Raw genomic sequence first — 17,311 nt, forward strand, 5'->3', positions numbered from 1 at the left:
TCAATAACCAAACTGAAAGTCGAGCAAATACTATCACAAACTGATGGAAAAGGTCACTGCAAGTATGAAGTGTAGTGCAGCAGGAGATAGTTTGGATTGTCTGACAATGGAGGAGGATACTTATAATGGATTTTTCCACAGTTTGGCCATGATTTAACAATGTATTCAAGGGAAATACCTGTATCAATTAGCCTTCATTTTTTAATTCAAATCTTCGTTTTTCTGAAAACCTTTCGCTGTGAAAGTACTTGTTAAAAAACTGGAAGGAGCTTTATTGGGGCTGTTTCGCCATTCTGTTCTGCATAGGCATGTTCTAGTTTTCCAGAAAAGTATTTGTTTCCAGCAAACAGCATATGGAGATCAAACAGGACTTTAGGAATTGAGGGCTCTGTCCCAGTTCTGCAGTGCTCAGGCATCATTGCTTGGGCTCAATGCAATGTAATGACAAGTTGTTTTGCCTCAAGTAATTTAAAGCCCAGTACCTGCTTGGGAGGAGCCTTAAAGAGGAATTTGGTTTGCAATTGTTTATTTCAAGCCATAAAATACTAATGCTACCAGAGAACAAACAGCTGTTCCCTTTTCAAGAGTAGTTAGAGTTCTTGTTATCTGATACACTCCCAGTTCTCAGAGGGCTTTAGGGGAAAGAAAGGTGACAGAGTTAGGCTTATTTCCCTCAAGTAGTTTCAACATTCATCCCTATTTATTCTCAGGTTGGTTCAGATAGAATACAGGGTCATTTTTAATTGCATCTGAGTGTCTGAAATTAAGTTCTAGGACAGGAAGAATCAGGTGTTACCTCTTTTCCAGAGGAGAGATTTGGAGGAAATTCTTATCTTCCTACCTCTGTCAGATGACTGCGTTAGCACAAAATTAATCCAAATCTGTAGTCCCCAAGATGTTGTGATGCATTTGAATGTGAGTTTGACCTAAAGAAAATCCTTAATTAACTGTATGTCCTTAGGGAGTTTCATAACACGAAGTTGCAGGGTTATACTCAGAACTCCATTGCTTATGAATGTAGAAATCAATGTGTGTTATTTTCAGTTTGAGGTTTTGGGTTTTTTTTGTTTCTTGAGGGTTTTTTTAATGCTTATTGTAACTTCTTTTGATGACACATCATCTAAGTTCCATATTTTTCAGCAAGATAGCTAACCAGGTATTTTTGTAAAGAAAAAGAATTATTTATCTGCTTATTCTCCTTACTTGGAGATGGTGTACCAGAAAGGTTCATTGCAGTCCACTCATTCTCTTGGCAAAGTGGAGAATTCTAAAGCAGAATACAGCATAAACAAGTTGACTTTTGCATGTATATATCAGAATGTTGCTCATCTAATCTTTTTAGTTTAATATTTACTATATATATGAATAAAGTTCAGATCATCTATTCATTTAACTTCTATAAGAAAGTTCCTCTTGTAGTCTTGAACTTGGCACAGTGTACCCAATACTTTCAGTACCCTCTCCAAACAAAAGTCAAAAAGGAAGTGTTAAGAATCAACCTAGTTCAAAAAGCAGTGACTGCTAGGGGAAGACACCACCTGCAGATGGCAACAGAAGTGGGGAAAGGAATGCTGAAGCCCCTTGAAGTTCCTAGCCTGTCTTGTGCTGAAGGCTCGAGAATAAGGAATGGAAGTTATTACAAAATGCTTACCACCTTCTGCACCAGAAAGATAACCTCCACACTCTCAGTGTGAGTGTGGGAGCCCTTAGCTGCTTTTCCAAACCAGCCATTAAGGAGATTTTTCATATTTTGTCCCCTTCCTCTCTCATTTTGTCTGTCTTCTTAGTTCTAGTTAGACACCTACAACACTTTGCACTCCTAAAGACATTTGAAAGGGAAGCAAAGAGGATGCGTAACCCATTTTCAAAATAGCCATATTTAATCTGTTCACCAGAGCAGGAGTTAGGGGTGTTTTGCCTTGGAATTGTAGGGCATTTAAATTTTGATTTGCCTGGCTAGAAAACTCCTGGTTTTGCATGCACTTCAGGATGATTATTGAGTAATGTTTGGTCAAGCTTCAGTAGCTTTTGAGCAGCTTCACAATGCACCATCTAATAGCTTAATTCCTGTCAGTATCAGGTGTGCTGTTCTTTTCCTTAATACAGGTGTCTCTGAGGAAAGCAAAATTCAAGTCACTCTCTAATTCCTACATCTGACCATTTCTTTGGTGAAGACTCTAGCATCAGATCACAGATGGTGTTTTAATTGACCTTCTGCATTACTCTATTCCCATATTTATGTTTTTTTGTCACATGTACATTGTCTGTCTTGTACTTTAGAATTTATTTGGTTACATGTGATAAAGCTGATAGGGCTGAACCCCATTTTTGTGAGGAATGTATTATCAGTTCTTAACAGGCTGAAATTCCTAGTGACTGCCTATAGCAGGATTGGCTCCAAGACTGTTTCTACTCCCTTGGAATAGTCTAGGGAATAATAGCAATCTTCTAGAGATGGCTCCGGTAAACAGTATTGAGTAAAAGGGAATTTGCCAATCAGTTTTCCTACCAAAACAGTCTTCTAGTTAATGAATGTCTTCCAGTGTTTTTAACCCACATGAAGACTACATTGACTGTGCTTAGGTATCTATGGTAACTGCTAAATGTAAAAAACCAGCTTATGACATTAAACACAATATGATTAATGTCAATGACATAATCCAATCAAGATATATACAATCTGGCTAGAGCATCCACAGATAAAAATATTGAGTTTGAATATTTCTATGTGTTGGCTTTAAACAAATAAACTTCTCTTTAGAGACTAATATAATCCCCATGTGTTTTCTCAGGTAGAGAAAACGTGATGAAAACTGGAATTTTACAAGATTTTGTTGAAGTTTTTCTTTGCATGTTTATAAGGGGGAATCAAATTATATTTTGACTATATAAATTTCTAGTGTGATACCAGAAAGATCACTATGATCAGTCATCTTTTTATAGGGATAATTGTGTGCACCTGATGTGGCTGTGTTACTCTTCATGCTTTTGCCCTAAATAGTCTAGAGGGAGGTAATTTATAAGTAAGTACAACAAACAGTCACCTGAGTGATTCTGTGGTTTTTCCATCTCCAAGTGCATCACTTATGATGCCTCATGCAAGGTGACTGGAAAAACCAAAAGAATGCCATATGTCAGACAAAAATCCTAGATCAAGTTTAGAGCTTCATTCCTTCCAAAGTATTACAACTAACTGTAATGGCATTTGACAGTATTGACTTTTTTTTATATGACTTCTTTCGGCTAACTCAGCATTCTGAAAAAATAAATAGTGTTCTCCCTCTGTGATTGAAAGGGTTAAATAGTACCAATTCATTACCACTCACAAAAGGATTTATTTTCTTCTCATAAATCAGTTTTATTCCACATTTTTATTATTCCCTTGGGTCAGCTGCTCCAATTGAAATCAATACAAGTGCAAGTGACACAATCAATCTAGATATTTGATTATGGATTTGAGACTCCAAGTTCTGCTGTGTGTGTTTAGCTAGTCTCCTTCTGATAGTGTCCCTGGAGAATGGAAAATTCTTATTGGCATCCATGAATTATGGGCATAGATTCAGAAACCAGATACTGTGATAATCTCCATTTATGTACTGCTGCAGCTAGAGAAAGAATGTTCTAACCATGGAGAAGCAAACCTGAAGGTTTAAAATCTTACTGTTTCTGGTTTTTTTTTTTTTTACTGTATAAAGTCCCTCATGAAATAAACTTGATAAAGTCTTGATAAAATTATGATTTGTCTCTAAAACCCCTCAAACACAAGGGATGAAATCAGTAACTATATGCTCTATCATCAGCTTCAGATTGCAAGTGCAGCAAATGCTTTGGATCTTTGATGTCTCATGTCAAATGTGATGTTTTGCCACTTGGATTACTAAACTGTGCTGGGACACTTCCTCCTGTTCGTATCAAGATGACAGTGCTTAGACACTGGAAACCTTGCTGAAATCCAGAGAAGTTGGTCGTACTCATAGAATGCTTTCTAGAGTTTGATTTAGGTCATGAGCTGCATTCCTACTGTGCATCTCAAAAACACTCTATACAGTGTGCGGAGTGGGGGCTCCAGGACTGATGCCTCTTGGTGCTATTGCAGAAAAATGGAGTTACAGTAGAGATGAATATAATTACAGCAGAGATTTAACACTATACTGAAACACACTGTTTTAAGTGGGAGGTCTAAATGAGACTGAGTCAGCTGCAAGACTCATTAGATGTTTCTGTGTTTATGAGTAATGAGAAAAACTACAACAGTAATTCAAATCAAAAAGGTTTCGTCTTGGCAGCTTCATCAACAATTACTGAGGTTTTTTAGTTCAAAGCCTCATGGCACTGAGCTGAAAGCTCCAAAGGGTAGATGAGACCACACACTGAAGATTCCTTCCTGCCTGCCATCATGACAAAGCCTAATCTTGGCTGCAGTCATTAACCATCCGCGGGGTCTGTGCTAAGTTTCTTGTATGAGCTCTCACATCAAGCTGGGGGCTTTATTCATATTTCAGTCTGTAGAATTAATAAGCACATAAATGCACATTACTTAGTGTTTGTAACACTAATAATCACTTATTTCTACTGACAGGAACATGCTTTCATCATAATGATTGCCCCTGGTTTGCCTTAGGGTTCTAGAAGTGTTCTGAAAATTTTCATAGAATCATAGAGCAGCTGAGGTCAGAGAGCACCTCTAGGGAACAACCAGTTCAAGCTCTCTTCTCCAAGCAGGGTTAGTTGGAGCACATTGCCCAGGAGAGTGTCCAGCTGGCTTTTGAGTATCACCAAAGTTGGAGATTCTGAGCAACTTGTTTCAGTGTTTGACCAGTGTCAAAGTAAAAAAAAAAAGGTTTTTTATAGGTTTAAACAGAATTTGTTGTATTTTCTATATGTACTCATTGTGTTTTGTTCTGCTGCTGTACATTACTGAGAAATGTTTGGCTACTTTATGCCCTCACAACAGATATTTTTAACATTTTATGCATTTTTAAGATCTTTCCTCTTCTTCTTGAGGCTAAACAACCTCAGTTCTCTCAAACCCTCTTTGTGTGACATATTCTTCAAGGCTTTAATTATCTTTGCATGGAGTCCACTCCAGTAAGTCCAGTTTTGTGTTATGCTGGGGATCCCAGAACAGGATGAAGTCTGCAGATGTGTCTCACCACGCTGAATAGAGAGGAGGAATCCCCTTCCAGTGTCAGTCAGGCAGTGTACATACAGCTAGTGTCTGTATGTCTCAAGACAATCTAACATAGCTCTACCAAATCTGAGTCTGTAAGAAGCCTCTTTGAGTGATGACTAGAGTACCAGTCAGAAACTGGATCTTCTAGGTTTCATATTTCTGCTGTACATGCCAACACAGATTTTGATCTTGTTCTTCAAATATTTTCCATATTTCCATTTTTCAGGTTTAAAACTAAAGGCTTCTTTTAATTCCCAGGGGAAAAGGAAAAAGATAATTTTTTTTAATGCAGATAATGTGAAACTCTTCTTATTTACTGGAAAATTAATATTTTGGATTCATAATTTTTCCAGTTCCCCCAGCGCTTTTATATTACCCATTTTGACTCATTCAGCAACACTCCTCCTAGCCCATGAGAGTGAAGTTTTCATGTGTTAAGAGAGTCTTTAAGTTTTGAACTCAGTTTGATGGACTGTGACCATGATATGTCCATAGGAACAATACATCTGTTAGCTCAGGAGAAGGGGAACAAATAGTGGTTCAAGACATTGAGGAAAAAAAATCAGCAGTATTCTCATCTGAAAAAAAAAAAAGAAAAAAGCAAACAAAAAAAATCTTCCAAAACAGAATGCCAAAACATAAAAACCAATCTTGTCTCAAAACATAACCCCCCCAATAGTTTGTTGAAAAGGGGGGTATGGCATCAAAGCCAAACTACTTCACAAGTCAATATAACAATTGAGATGACAATTTGAGAACAGTTCATTATTACAGTTCTTAATAATGCCAATAATGCTAAAGAAGTATTTTAGCTGGTTTTCTACTGGGATAATCAAACTAATGGAAGGTGATATTTTTTATTCTAAATACTCCATTAGAAATAGTGGGAAAGGAAGAGATGGAGAAAAGAAAAAAATTAGGTGGGAGGAAAGTAGCTTTTGTGGTAGTTAATGAGGCTGAAGAATAGGCAAAACTAACAGGCAAACAAATGAGCTAAGACACAAAGAAGTGTACATATTCACAGAATTTCCCACCAAAGATGTGGTGTCAAAGAGACACAAATTAGCTGTGTCTCAAATAGGGACAGAAACTGGTGACAATGAGGATGAGTTCAGGTGAATTTTTGTTTCATTTTTTATTTTGCTATTCTAATCTTATTAACTTCTGTGGCCCAATGTACAAGGCTTAACTTCTGTATGCTCACAGTCATATAAAGCAGGCATAAAACCAGCTGTAAGTGTTTGTGATAGTTACCTAAGTAATCTTTGTATAGATCCTCACATGAACCGTTCCTTGAGCTGGATTTTTACTACCTTTAGTCTTTGACTAGTCTTCTATACTGGTAATAGTTCTGCTTCTGTCTGCTTGAATATCGTAGGGCAACATGTTCTATAATGTAAAAGAGGTTATAGGACATAATGGAGCTATATGTAGGTATGGATTGGTATTAATCACAAATGCAATGATATTAATAGAATTACTTGGTATTTGCCCACACTTGTGAAAAATGTGTCTTTCTCTGTTTAATACATAAAAAGAAAACATCTCAATTTATTATCTTAAAAACATAAATTTTGATCCTGATGGAAAGAGTACCTTTAAACATGCCCATATTTAGGGCGGGGAGGGGGGGGGAATTCTTAAATGTAAGATGAATATGTTTAGTTTGTATTATTTCTATGCCATGAAAATGGTTTCGTGTTGTACCATTTCCTGCACTCTTCACAACCTTTGTTACATGAATAAGATATCAGGATACTAATGACTAATATACAGTATTCTGTGTCTGCTGCTGCTATACTGTACTGCTGTGACCTTTGCAATATTATGTATTCTGATTGGCTGTGCATTTCACCTCTTCCCCACAAGTTAATAAGGCTGTAAAAAGGAGAGAACTTGAAATCGCCAGCCAGTCAAATTACAGAATATTGAAAAGGTCAGAGCAGTACAGCACACAGAAAAAAAATTATGGAATATATGAGGCATTAAAATTCTTGTGACAATGATTATAACAAGAATGGAAAAGGATACCCATTTATGTTATTTCAATCTAGTGAACCCCATACGATGATGGACCCAGGACAGCAATAATTTACGCACCACTGCCTCACAGGAGCTTAATTCACCTATTTACAGGGGAGCTCAGTAACAGGAATGCCTATCTGCTTGAGAATCCCCTGCAGAGTGTCCACTCAAAACCATCCTGAACCTTCAAGTACAGATACTCACCGTCTAGAGTGCTCTTTGAAGCTTCGCACTTTTAAACAGTGATTTTGAATGTGATATTTGTTTGTGTGTCTTTGTTTCAACTATACATCACTTTTAAGTATATTTATGGATATTCTTTAGCCCTCATTTCTTCATATTGATGTTCTCCTGAAAAACTGACATACCTTGATCAGGTATAAACTAGGAATAAACTGGGAAAAGCAGAAGTAGTTCTCAATTAGCCTTAGGTAAAGAAGTCCCACAGATAATTTTGGGGAGTTATGGAGAACTGAGCAGGAAGGCTAGTAAAATAACAAAACCATAACTGTGCAAAAATATGGGAAGATTAAGGAGCTTGAGGAAACCCTTCATGTCTGCCAAGGATTTAGGTTTTCTTAAGAGGTTATACAGAATAGACTCTCTGAGCCCTGTCCAGACTCTCCTATCGGGATTTATCTTTTTGTGCAGGTGTTTCCATGCCTTAAGCATTGATGGATGTGGTGAACCATTCATGGATGTATAGGAGTTTCTTTTGCCCCTTTAGGTTGTTCATGTTAACAGAATTGTGGGGGAAACTTGCTTGTTGGGGTGCTGGTGTCTGTTCATGGCAGGAATTACAAGGCAGAAGTGAGGAGGTGTTCTGGTACGAACCACTTGTCTGAAGTAGAGCAATGTCTCTTAGGACTTTACACTGTCTGAGGTGACTGCTGTTTGGATCTGCAATGGACTTGCTGGTGGGCTACAGTGGGACACGTGGGCAGCATGGAGAGAAAAACACCCAAGAAAATTGGACAAAGGGAGGCCTCATCCACTTATACTCACAAATTGAGTCCACACTGAGGCAATCTGGGCAGGAATGGCATGGAATGATATGGCAGGGTTATTGCTGTATCGCTTTCTGTCAGGCTGAACCTATGTGTCTGCATTTTCCAGCCCACTGAAAGCACAGTTTAGGCAGTGAGAAGTATCAAAGCTCCATATTGCAAGTCAGCCACAGCAAGACCTGCATTTTAAAATGTTCTTCTAATATTTTGCTTGCCGGCAGCAGTAAGTTCCTTGTTTGGGAACTGGGATAAAACACCTTTTGTCTGTGTAAAATTTGGACTAGGAAACTTGCAAGTACTCTTTAGCATTTTATTAGAAGCAGTGAAAAATTTTGAGCTGCTGTGTTGTCTATCTCATTGTAAATTTGCAAGTTCATTTTTGAGCTGAATAAAATGGTTATGTAATTACATACTTCTCCTAATTATTGGGTAATTATATACTTCTTATAATTGCCGAGTAATCACTCTGCTATAACTAGAATTTAATGTTACAACTAATTGTATAATTACTGTATATTAATGTTGTTATCCAGGCAACTTGGAATAGAGTGTTATCCTTTTAATTCATTTTCTGTTACTCAAAACTGTATTTTTAAAATATAGTATAGTTAGCCATTGGAAGAAAGATTAAAAATGGAATAGAAGTATCAGCAGAGGAAGTACGTGGTTTCCTACCAGGCTCAGGTGGATGAAATTAAAATATTAACAAGTTAAATCTGTACTGTTGATAGGAAAAAAATCATTTTCACATGAATTTGGCATATATAAATTACTGTTAGACAATTTCTTTTCTGCTTGATGTTTGACTCTAGCCTAAGTGCTGATCTGTTAACACTGTATTTTTAAACATTCCCGGACATTGGAGGTGAAACGTTTGAAAAATGTGTCTTTTTTTATCACAGCCAGCTGAATCCTTATGTGTTTAATGTCCCTAGGACCTTAAGACTGTATATGTCAAGTATTGTTGCATGATCTTCACAATAATAAATCACAAAATTCACAAAAACTGTGATAGATAAGAGGAGAAATGTGCTTTGTTGGACTGTATCTTCTCCCAAATCACACAGAGGGACAGTTTCACTACAAAGGTGCAGAAGGAGGATTTGATACACTGTTTAAAAGCTGAGACCAAGTAATGCAAATGCATTTTTCTAGTGCTGGTTGAGTAGCCCAAGTATAAGAGTAATCGCAGACAAAATAACTTTCCTTCTGCAGGATTCTGTATGTGGAATGTGTAAAATGTGGTTGGTCTTCTTGCGTGTAAAGAAGCTTTGCCTCTATTGTTGTACCTAAACCAGGGTGACTTCAGTGAAATCCAAAATTAATCCATCAAGCTTCATGAAATCATTCTACCTTTATGCTACTGTAGTCTGTTTGAGTGGTCTGGTGCTAAGGTAGGGTTCTGTCCAGGTAGAATTTGAGCAATGAGGAACTGGGCTGCAAGGCAGATATATAAAAGAGTTTTGGAAACCTGTCACCCTCCCCAAAACGTGAAAAAATAAGCTTTTTGTATGTTACCAATAGAATAACTGAAAACACCGTGCAGTTCATAAACAGCAAAATAAAGGAAGGGCTTGGATTTGTACCATAAGTGAACCAAATTGTTCATAGGAATCCCCAAATTAGAGGAAAATCCCAATCACTTGTCTGTGGTAAAATGTAATGTGAGCATGACTGAAAGGTACTGCAGATACACCTTAATGCACATCATAGAAACATGGAGTATTTGAAAAATTGTTTCTGATTTAATAGCATTTCAGTTTTAATAGTTCATTTGATACTTACATCAAAATGAGTAAGTCAGATGAATGTCCCTTAAAAATTAATTTAAAAATTTATTTTTCTAGATTTTTTTGTAATTCTGTCTTATTTAGATTTTGTAAAAGACTCAAATGTAAATATTGAATCTTCTAGCTCTGACAATATCTTAATTGATTTACAATATTTTTATAGTTATAGTCTGTTTACTCTCATTCTCATACCTGTGGTCTTAGACTTGTGTTATTCTGCTGTTGTTTGTAATACAGAATTTTTATTGGCTTCAATGTCAGAGCTCTCCATGTAGTGATGGATAGTAATAATAATATTAATCGTTTATATAGCATTTCATATACTCAAAATATAAGATGATATTTAAGTAAGTCAGCTTGTCTCTGACATATGTTACTGAGGTCTTCATTAAGTCAGAAAAATATTACTTGACATATATAATTTTTTATTTTCTAGTCTAACTAGGTATTTTGGAAAGTTTTTGCGGGTTTTTTTTTATTTTTGTAGGGTAGAATATTGTCTTATCTTAAGTTTGAGATCTTAAAAGGGTTGCAAAGGACATGTAGGTTGCTGTGGTGTCCTTTGATGATTTCAACTGATAAACTGAGTGCTTCAAATCCTTGTTTTGTCTTTGAGAGAACTGCAGACCATGCTGTAAAACCTGTTACTGCAGATGCATGTTATGCAGATACTCTTATGCATGCAGTGGAATTAGCTTATCAACTTCTAAGTTAAGCATTTTTGTAGCAAATTCAAAAAGTTTTGCCAGTCTTTCATGAGAGTTACCATTAATGTCTGGAATGTGCAGTTATCACAGAAGTGTTCTGGAACTTCTGTTTGCTGTACATAGCAATCAGCTTTGCAACTGGTTGGTTTGTGTATTGATTTGTTTATTTCCGAAGATGTACAAATGCCACAAACTGTTGGCAGAAGGAGAAGAAATTGTGTACAAAAAGTTTTCTTCCAAACAGACCAAAAATTTGTGTGTGTTACTGGTATAAATAGCACCTCTTCATTAGAGTTGAGAAATAAGACTTGGTTCATACAGACTGAATTGTAGCAGATGCAAGGTCTAACGTTTGTTCTTTTCCTCCCCCTCTTGTTTTTCCATAACAGATAATGCTAATTATTCTATTGTAAATGATACTCGGATGTTGTGCAGCAGCAAGGAATTCAATGTATGGGTACCCATTAAAGGACTGATTCCATTTTCTAACTACACAGTTCAAGTGAATGTGTCCAACAGCCAGGGCAGCTTGATAAGTGATGCTATAACCATAGTCATGCCTCCAGGAGGTAAGTATGAAAAAGTGCTTTTTCTGTGTATGTAACAATTACACAAACACTCTGTTCAACAAAATGTTATTTATTATCGCAGCTGAGGACTGAAGTTCAGAAGAATATGTTTGTATTAGTAATTATTACTCACAAAATTGTTCTTTTTGGCTTCTAATTTGTCACTTTGTTCCATTTAAGAACTAGAAAATGAAACTACATAGTTGTGTAGTTAGCATATTATGAAGGTGAGAAGTGCATTATGTAATTCATTTTTTTTTCTGTGAATGGTGGTGTATTCTGGCATGGACAGCTAATTTAGCCTAAGAATATAGAGAGATTCACCTTCATTTTGTAATCTGTTTTAGAGCAAAAGTTGTAAGTGCTGACAAGGAGCACTTATTGAATAGACTTAGAGAATTTGTTTAGTAATAGTAATATAAACCATTGGCAATATATTGAGCCAGAATCCACAAAATAATGTTGCTGTAAGAAAGTCAATTACAATGTGCTGATTTACAGTGAATTAGGTTGTAAGCCAGTCTGGATATTATTTTCATAACAATTTGAAATAAGAGAGTTGAGCAAATATGCCCTAAACATTGTACAATGATTTGTTTGGTGGCTTTGTTGTTGTTTAGTATTTTTTCAAGAAAGCTTACATTTATAGCTGATGTAGCTGTTCTGCTTTTTTTTTTTCATGGACACCCTAGCTAATTAGTTTTCATTAAATAAATATCAATGGATACAATTAATTTAAGGCAATTTTGGGTTTTTAAGTGAGAGTCCAACAACACTTGTTTTTGAGAGATGTGTGGTTTAGCTGTTGAGCAAAAGCAGTGTAGAGGGATGTACATACAATTTGAAAGCAAAAGAAAAGAAAAAAAGAAAATAGGAAAGAAAAATCATAAACCTCAAAGCTCCAAAACAGTCATGAAACAACTTGCTTGCAAACAGATGGATTGGGTTTGAGGACTTCAGAAAAGTGAGTAAATCCAACACAAAGTTTTTATGACAGATTACTGAGGAACAAGGAAAAAGTCAATTCCCAGCTCATTTTATATTCTTCCAATCCGATCGTCAAGTTGCACCTACTATTAACAAATATATGTTTTCATATAATAATAAAACTATATCTGAGTTTTACTGCTCATTTAAGACTGAGCAGTAAGACACTGATATTTCTAGCTCCAGTGTCACATTTCAATTTTGCTTAGCAAAATTTGGTTGTGAAAATTTCACCAAATGACAAGGTAAAGGATCTTTAAAGATAAGCAAGGATGTGCACAAGTTTATGACAGCCATTAAGATACACTTTCTTTCATAATTAGATTGTTGTTGATTACAATTAGAAAACTTATAGCTTTGAAATTATCTTTTTTATGACCTTGTGGTAGTTTAAAAGCAATACCTCATTGGTTAAATAGGTTTTAGTTCATGCTTCCTTTTAGTTAATGATCTGAAAACATATTATCCTGATTTACACATAAAATCATGCTGAAAAGCATGTGGCATTCACTAGGATATGTGTGTTTAAGTAGAATTAAATTAGCAGTGAGAGTTATTAAAGAAATCTTCCATACTATTGTCCAGTGGACTGTGATCTGTAGAGAAATGAATAATAAATGAAGCAGTGCATATGAGAGAAGTGCTCTCTCACACGCTGTGTTTTCTCTATATGTGCACACATGTATAGACACACGTGTGTATCTAGGAGAATATAGATTTGCTTTACTATGATCTTTATTATAATGAGGCTTTGAGTGTTAAACAATTCCATTGCATGCTAAAATGTGAGTATAATGGTAATTTTACACCAGGCAGTGTTCAGTGCTTTCACACTTTCTAAATCATTAAATGAAATCTAGATGCTACTTAAATAAGAAAGAATTTTATTTTTTACTTCAGTGGTCAAGATTTTACTTAGACAGAAGTTTTGTTTGATCAAAAAGTAAAGAAGGTTTCATTATGTACAAAAACACAGCCTTTTAGTGAGTGTTAAAATGTACCATTCTCCTTTCAAGGATACAAAAAAAATGCTATTTAAGAAATCTGCAATGTGGGGACTATTTCATAGAGCTTGATGGAAGATTGTCTAAGAGGGAGAGTGATAGAGGACAAAGGAGTATTCCATTTTGAAGTTATTGCTGATCGCTGTTTTACAATTATGATACAGTTTTTTTTTCCAACATGCATTTCTTTTGTTCTTTTTTTTTTTAGATTTAAAACCCATTGCACACAATATAAAGCACACCAAATCTTTAGTGTTACCTGATTGAATATATCTTAATTTCTTATCAAGCTGATGTGCCATGCTTAAAGTCAACACTAAAAAAAAAAAACTATCTTAGAAATAAAGAATTTATTTTATCTATGCTCTCAACTAAAATTGCAGTGCAGGTTCAAGCGTTCTTGGAAAGACTAAAAAAATAAAAACTGAATCCAAATGGTAATCCATAAATATGAAACTTTCTTTTGACCCTTACCCTGTAGTGGTCTGGAGTTACTAATGGGGTTAGGATTTCAACTCTTAATGGGACTTCGTGCATTAGTGTTTGGTATGCATAGAATTCAGCATTCAGTTTAATAAGTGGTTGACATTGGTGATGTCCCTTAATTTGCTTAAATCTAATTGGCTCTTTTATCAGTCAAACCTGTATGGATTGGCAATTGATCAGAAAGGGTCAGCCATGACTGTGCATGTACTTAAATGCTGGAACCACCAGTTAAAGTCACTGTTGCATAATAAGAAGCTGAAACCATGAGAACAAATGATCTTCAGAGTCAGAAAGCAAAAGAAAGAGGAGAAGTTTTTCAGGATGTTCAAGTTCAGAACAAAGGCATTATGGAGTATATAAATTTTAAATACACTGCTTTTTGCCTCAAGACTTAAAGCTTTTTTTTTTACAGATGAACTGAAATCTTGTCTGAAACTGTCTTTGTTACATCAAAGAACTGCATAGAAAGCTAAAAGAGATGGAAGAAGCATAAAAGGGCATAGTTTAAAATGATTAGTGACAAATTTCATACTGCAGCGGTAGAAGTAAATTTTTTTGAGTTTTATATTTTTCCAGAAAGAATAAATTTGTTCTATTTATCTTGTCCTAAACTGCTTTGGTAGAAGCTGTAAAAAAATAATATTCTAGCCAGGGCTTCACATTGATTTGAGGATACCAGGCAGTAAAAGATCTGGAAAACAAATTGTTTTAGAATTAATTGAATTAGATAAATGAATTGAAGTGATAGAGAGGATATAAAGCTGCAAAATTCTGGGAGAAAACCTTTTGCACAGAGTTCTTGGTTATACATTTTTCTCCTCAATGAGTGCTACTTTTGATGTAGTGGCACATAGAAGACCCCATTATTTTAGAATTGCTTTATAATAAGGAATGGTGAGCTAGCAGAAGGGAAATTTGCAATCACTGCTGATAATAGCTTAGACTCTAGTTAAATCCATTTATTCCCTTCCTCTGGCCCCCATATCCTAAGTATGGAAGGGAATGGGAAGATGGATTATGTTGAATAAATAGATGCAAAAAGAAAGACAGACTGCTGCTCTGATGGGAAGCAGGAAGGTGGAGTCTCAATAGTCCCCTTCAAAGCAGGAAAAAGGATTGGATTTCCAAAGTCATGACAAGAGGCCTGAAGAGGGTTTTGGATGGTAGTTCTGTACCACATTGCAGAGTTGACTCCCTGTGGATTCTTATACTGGGGATTACAAACCATTAACTTGGTGCTGATTTATCCACAGAAAAGAGCTTCAAATAATTGATACATCCTGTGTAAAACATATAAGGAAAGATACTCTGAAAAAAAATCTGCCTGAGTAGTGAAGTGCCTCTTTAAACTCTGCCATGATTTATTAAGTATGTTGTTCGATTATGTGCTCTGTCTGTGATTTGCACAACGTAGGAATGTCTAGCAGAGAAAGATGTAAGACCTTTAAGCTCCTGCCCCTTGCAGGTGTCTTCTTTCTGTGTCAAATACTTCATGCCACTGCCTGGGCTTGTTCTCAGCAACAAAACTTGAGCCTACATACCTGTAGCTGTTGGTGTTTGTTCAATATCTACAGGAGATGGTGTCCTGCAACCAGAGGGTTTCAGCCACTGTTGGTCTAAGTTGCAACACCTCAGAGACAGGATACTGAACCTCATCACAGGACCGCTGATCTAATTATGCAAACAAGAAGGAACCACATAATACAACTTGTATTCACATCCGAAAGCATTTGCTCGTGGAGGTTGATCCCTGAAGCCAGCAGGTCTCCTTAGAGGAATGAATATTCAATAAACAAAGAAAACTGATGCTAAGTCAGAATTATGTTGGAAGAAAAATCAAACTTGAATATGCTAGAATTTTCCCTGTGAGACAGATTTGTTTTCCTATGTTTCCTAGTATGATATTGTGTGGCACCATAAAATTTGTTTTGAAAGAATGTCCTTTGCTTCCAATTTCAGGTATTTGAGGCATCACTTTTTTTTCTCTTTTTCTTCTCCTCCTTCTCATTTTCCTCTCTCTCCCTTCTTTTTTTAGAGAGAAATCCAAGAGAAAGAATCCAAGAGGATTCTTTTGTTCTTTATTTTCTGTGTTAAAAGAAAGTTCTTAGTGAAAAATTGTGACGATATCTTTTCTACAGGTGCTTTAAGGAGAGACCAGGATAGAGCGGGGAGGGGGGAAAAGCTCTCCTGGATCTCTCATCAATGACCCAGCTAATTACAAAGGGTCAGTAGCAAGCCATGTAAATTGGCCATTCCAGTTCCTTTTGTCCAGAAAGATGATTTCATGGGGATATAAGGGTAGGATTCCAAAAGTGCTTGTGTGGGGAACTGGGAGTTTCTGTTCTACTGAAACAGTAATTCTTCTCTAATCTCTGCAGTATAGAACTGGTTGTCATTTTCATTAGTGCTATTTTCTTCTTTTATTCCCCTCTCCCAGGCTGTTCAGCACACATTTCAGGGAGCTCATACTGTATTCATTCTTGATTTTGAGTGGGTATTTTGCATGGCAAGAGACAAAAGAAGTGTCATTCCTGAACAGTTGTGTCTTCAAACTCTGGCAGTGGGAGGCACAGAGGTGCCCTCTTTGCTGCTCACTTTCCTCAGTTGCAGCCAGTTGGGGCTCAGCCTAACTCCACACATAAAGGTTGCCTTAAATTGAAGCTTACTGTAAGTCCCTGCTCATAAACCTGAGGAGTTCTGCCAGCAGGCAATGACACTGCAACTATGTCCTTTTCTTCTGATTGCCTCCTTCTCTTTGCCTTTGCAGCCTGTGCTTTTGGGGCTGGGCAGATCTCCCATAGTTCCAGCTGTGGTCTTTCTATGCTCCAGACACAAGGCACCTGCATTTATCAGCTCCTCAGTTCCTTTGTCTCTTCTAGAGCATCATGAAACAGCTGGGACAAGAAGATCAAACCAGCAATTTTTGTTGCCTGGAAGAACATGGATGTGTTTTGCTTGCTTAGGGAGAGAGGCAGATGAGACAGGGAGAACTGTGCAGCAGCTAATTGATCGTCTATAAGCAGGCAATTAACCTCACTGAAGAGGTCTCACTCAGGTCTTTCCAAAACCTTAGCCCTAGAGTGAGATCCAGACTGTACTTAAGAGCTCTTAGAAGAAATCTGTACTAGAGAAGATGCCATGCTGGAAAACTACAGCTTGATTTACTTCAGAAATACCGAAGAATATATAAAAATGAGGGAAATGGGCTGTTGTGAAATTTAGAGGTAGATCATTATTTAAAGCTATTACCTACTATCACATTAACCTATTTTAGACCAATTTCAATTGTGCACAAAAAAGGACACAATTTAGAAGAAGTGTGCCAATTTTATATAATCTCAAGCTTATTCATTCTTGGGCTTTTTTTACTTTTGATTTTTCTTTTACTTCTGAGCAAATCTGAACTAGATTTTTCAGTACTGTAACTGAAGTCAGCAATGCTTATGTGGTAAATTAGGCTCTGCTGAAGGAATTCTACAATAAAATGCTGTTGAAATTCCTGGTGAAAACATACAGAAGACATTTGAAAAATCACACCATGAATTTTGTCTTTAGAACCATTT

General features: G+C 36.3%; 1 protein-coding gene across 6 annotated transcripts in view; it reads left to right on the forward strand.

Annotated features, from left to right (window-relative positions):
• Positions 1–17,311, forward strand: part of USH2A (usherin) — a 374,152-nt gene that overhangs the window by 204,999 nt on the left and 151,842 nt on the right. For all 6 annotated transcript variants that reach the window (XM_053974132.1, XM_053974137.1, XM_053974131.1 and 3 more), the window contains one exon: positions 11,092–11,271. In XM_053974132.1, the coding sequence (XP_053830107.1) occupies positions 11,092–11,271 (180 nt within the window). The remainder of the gene's footprint in view (positions 1–11,091; positions 11,272–17,311) is intronic.

Source organism: Vidua macroura, chromosome 3 (genome assembly GCF_024509145.1).
Source record: "Vidua macroura isolate BioBank_ID:100142 chromosome 3, ASM2450914v1, whole genome shotgun sequence".
Classification (NCBI taxonomy): Eukaryota; Metazoa; Chordata; class Aves; order Passeriformes; family Viduidae; genus Vidua; species Vidua macroura.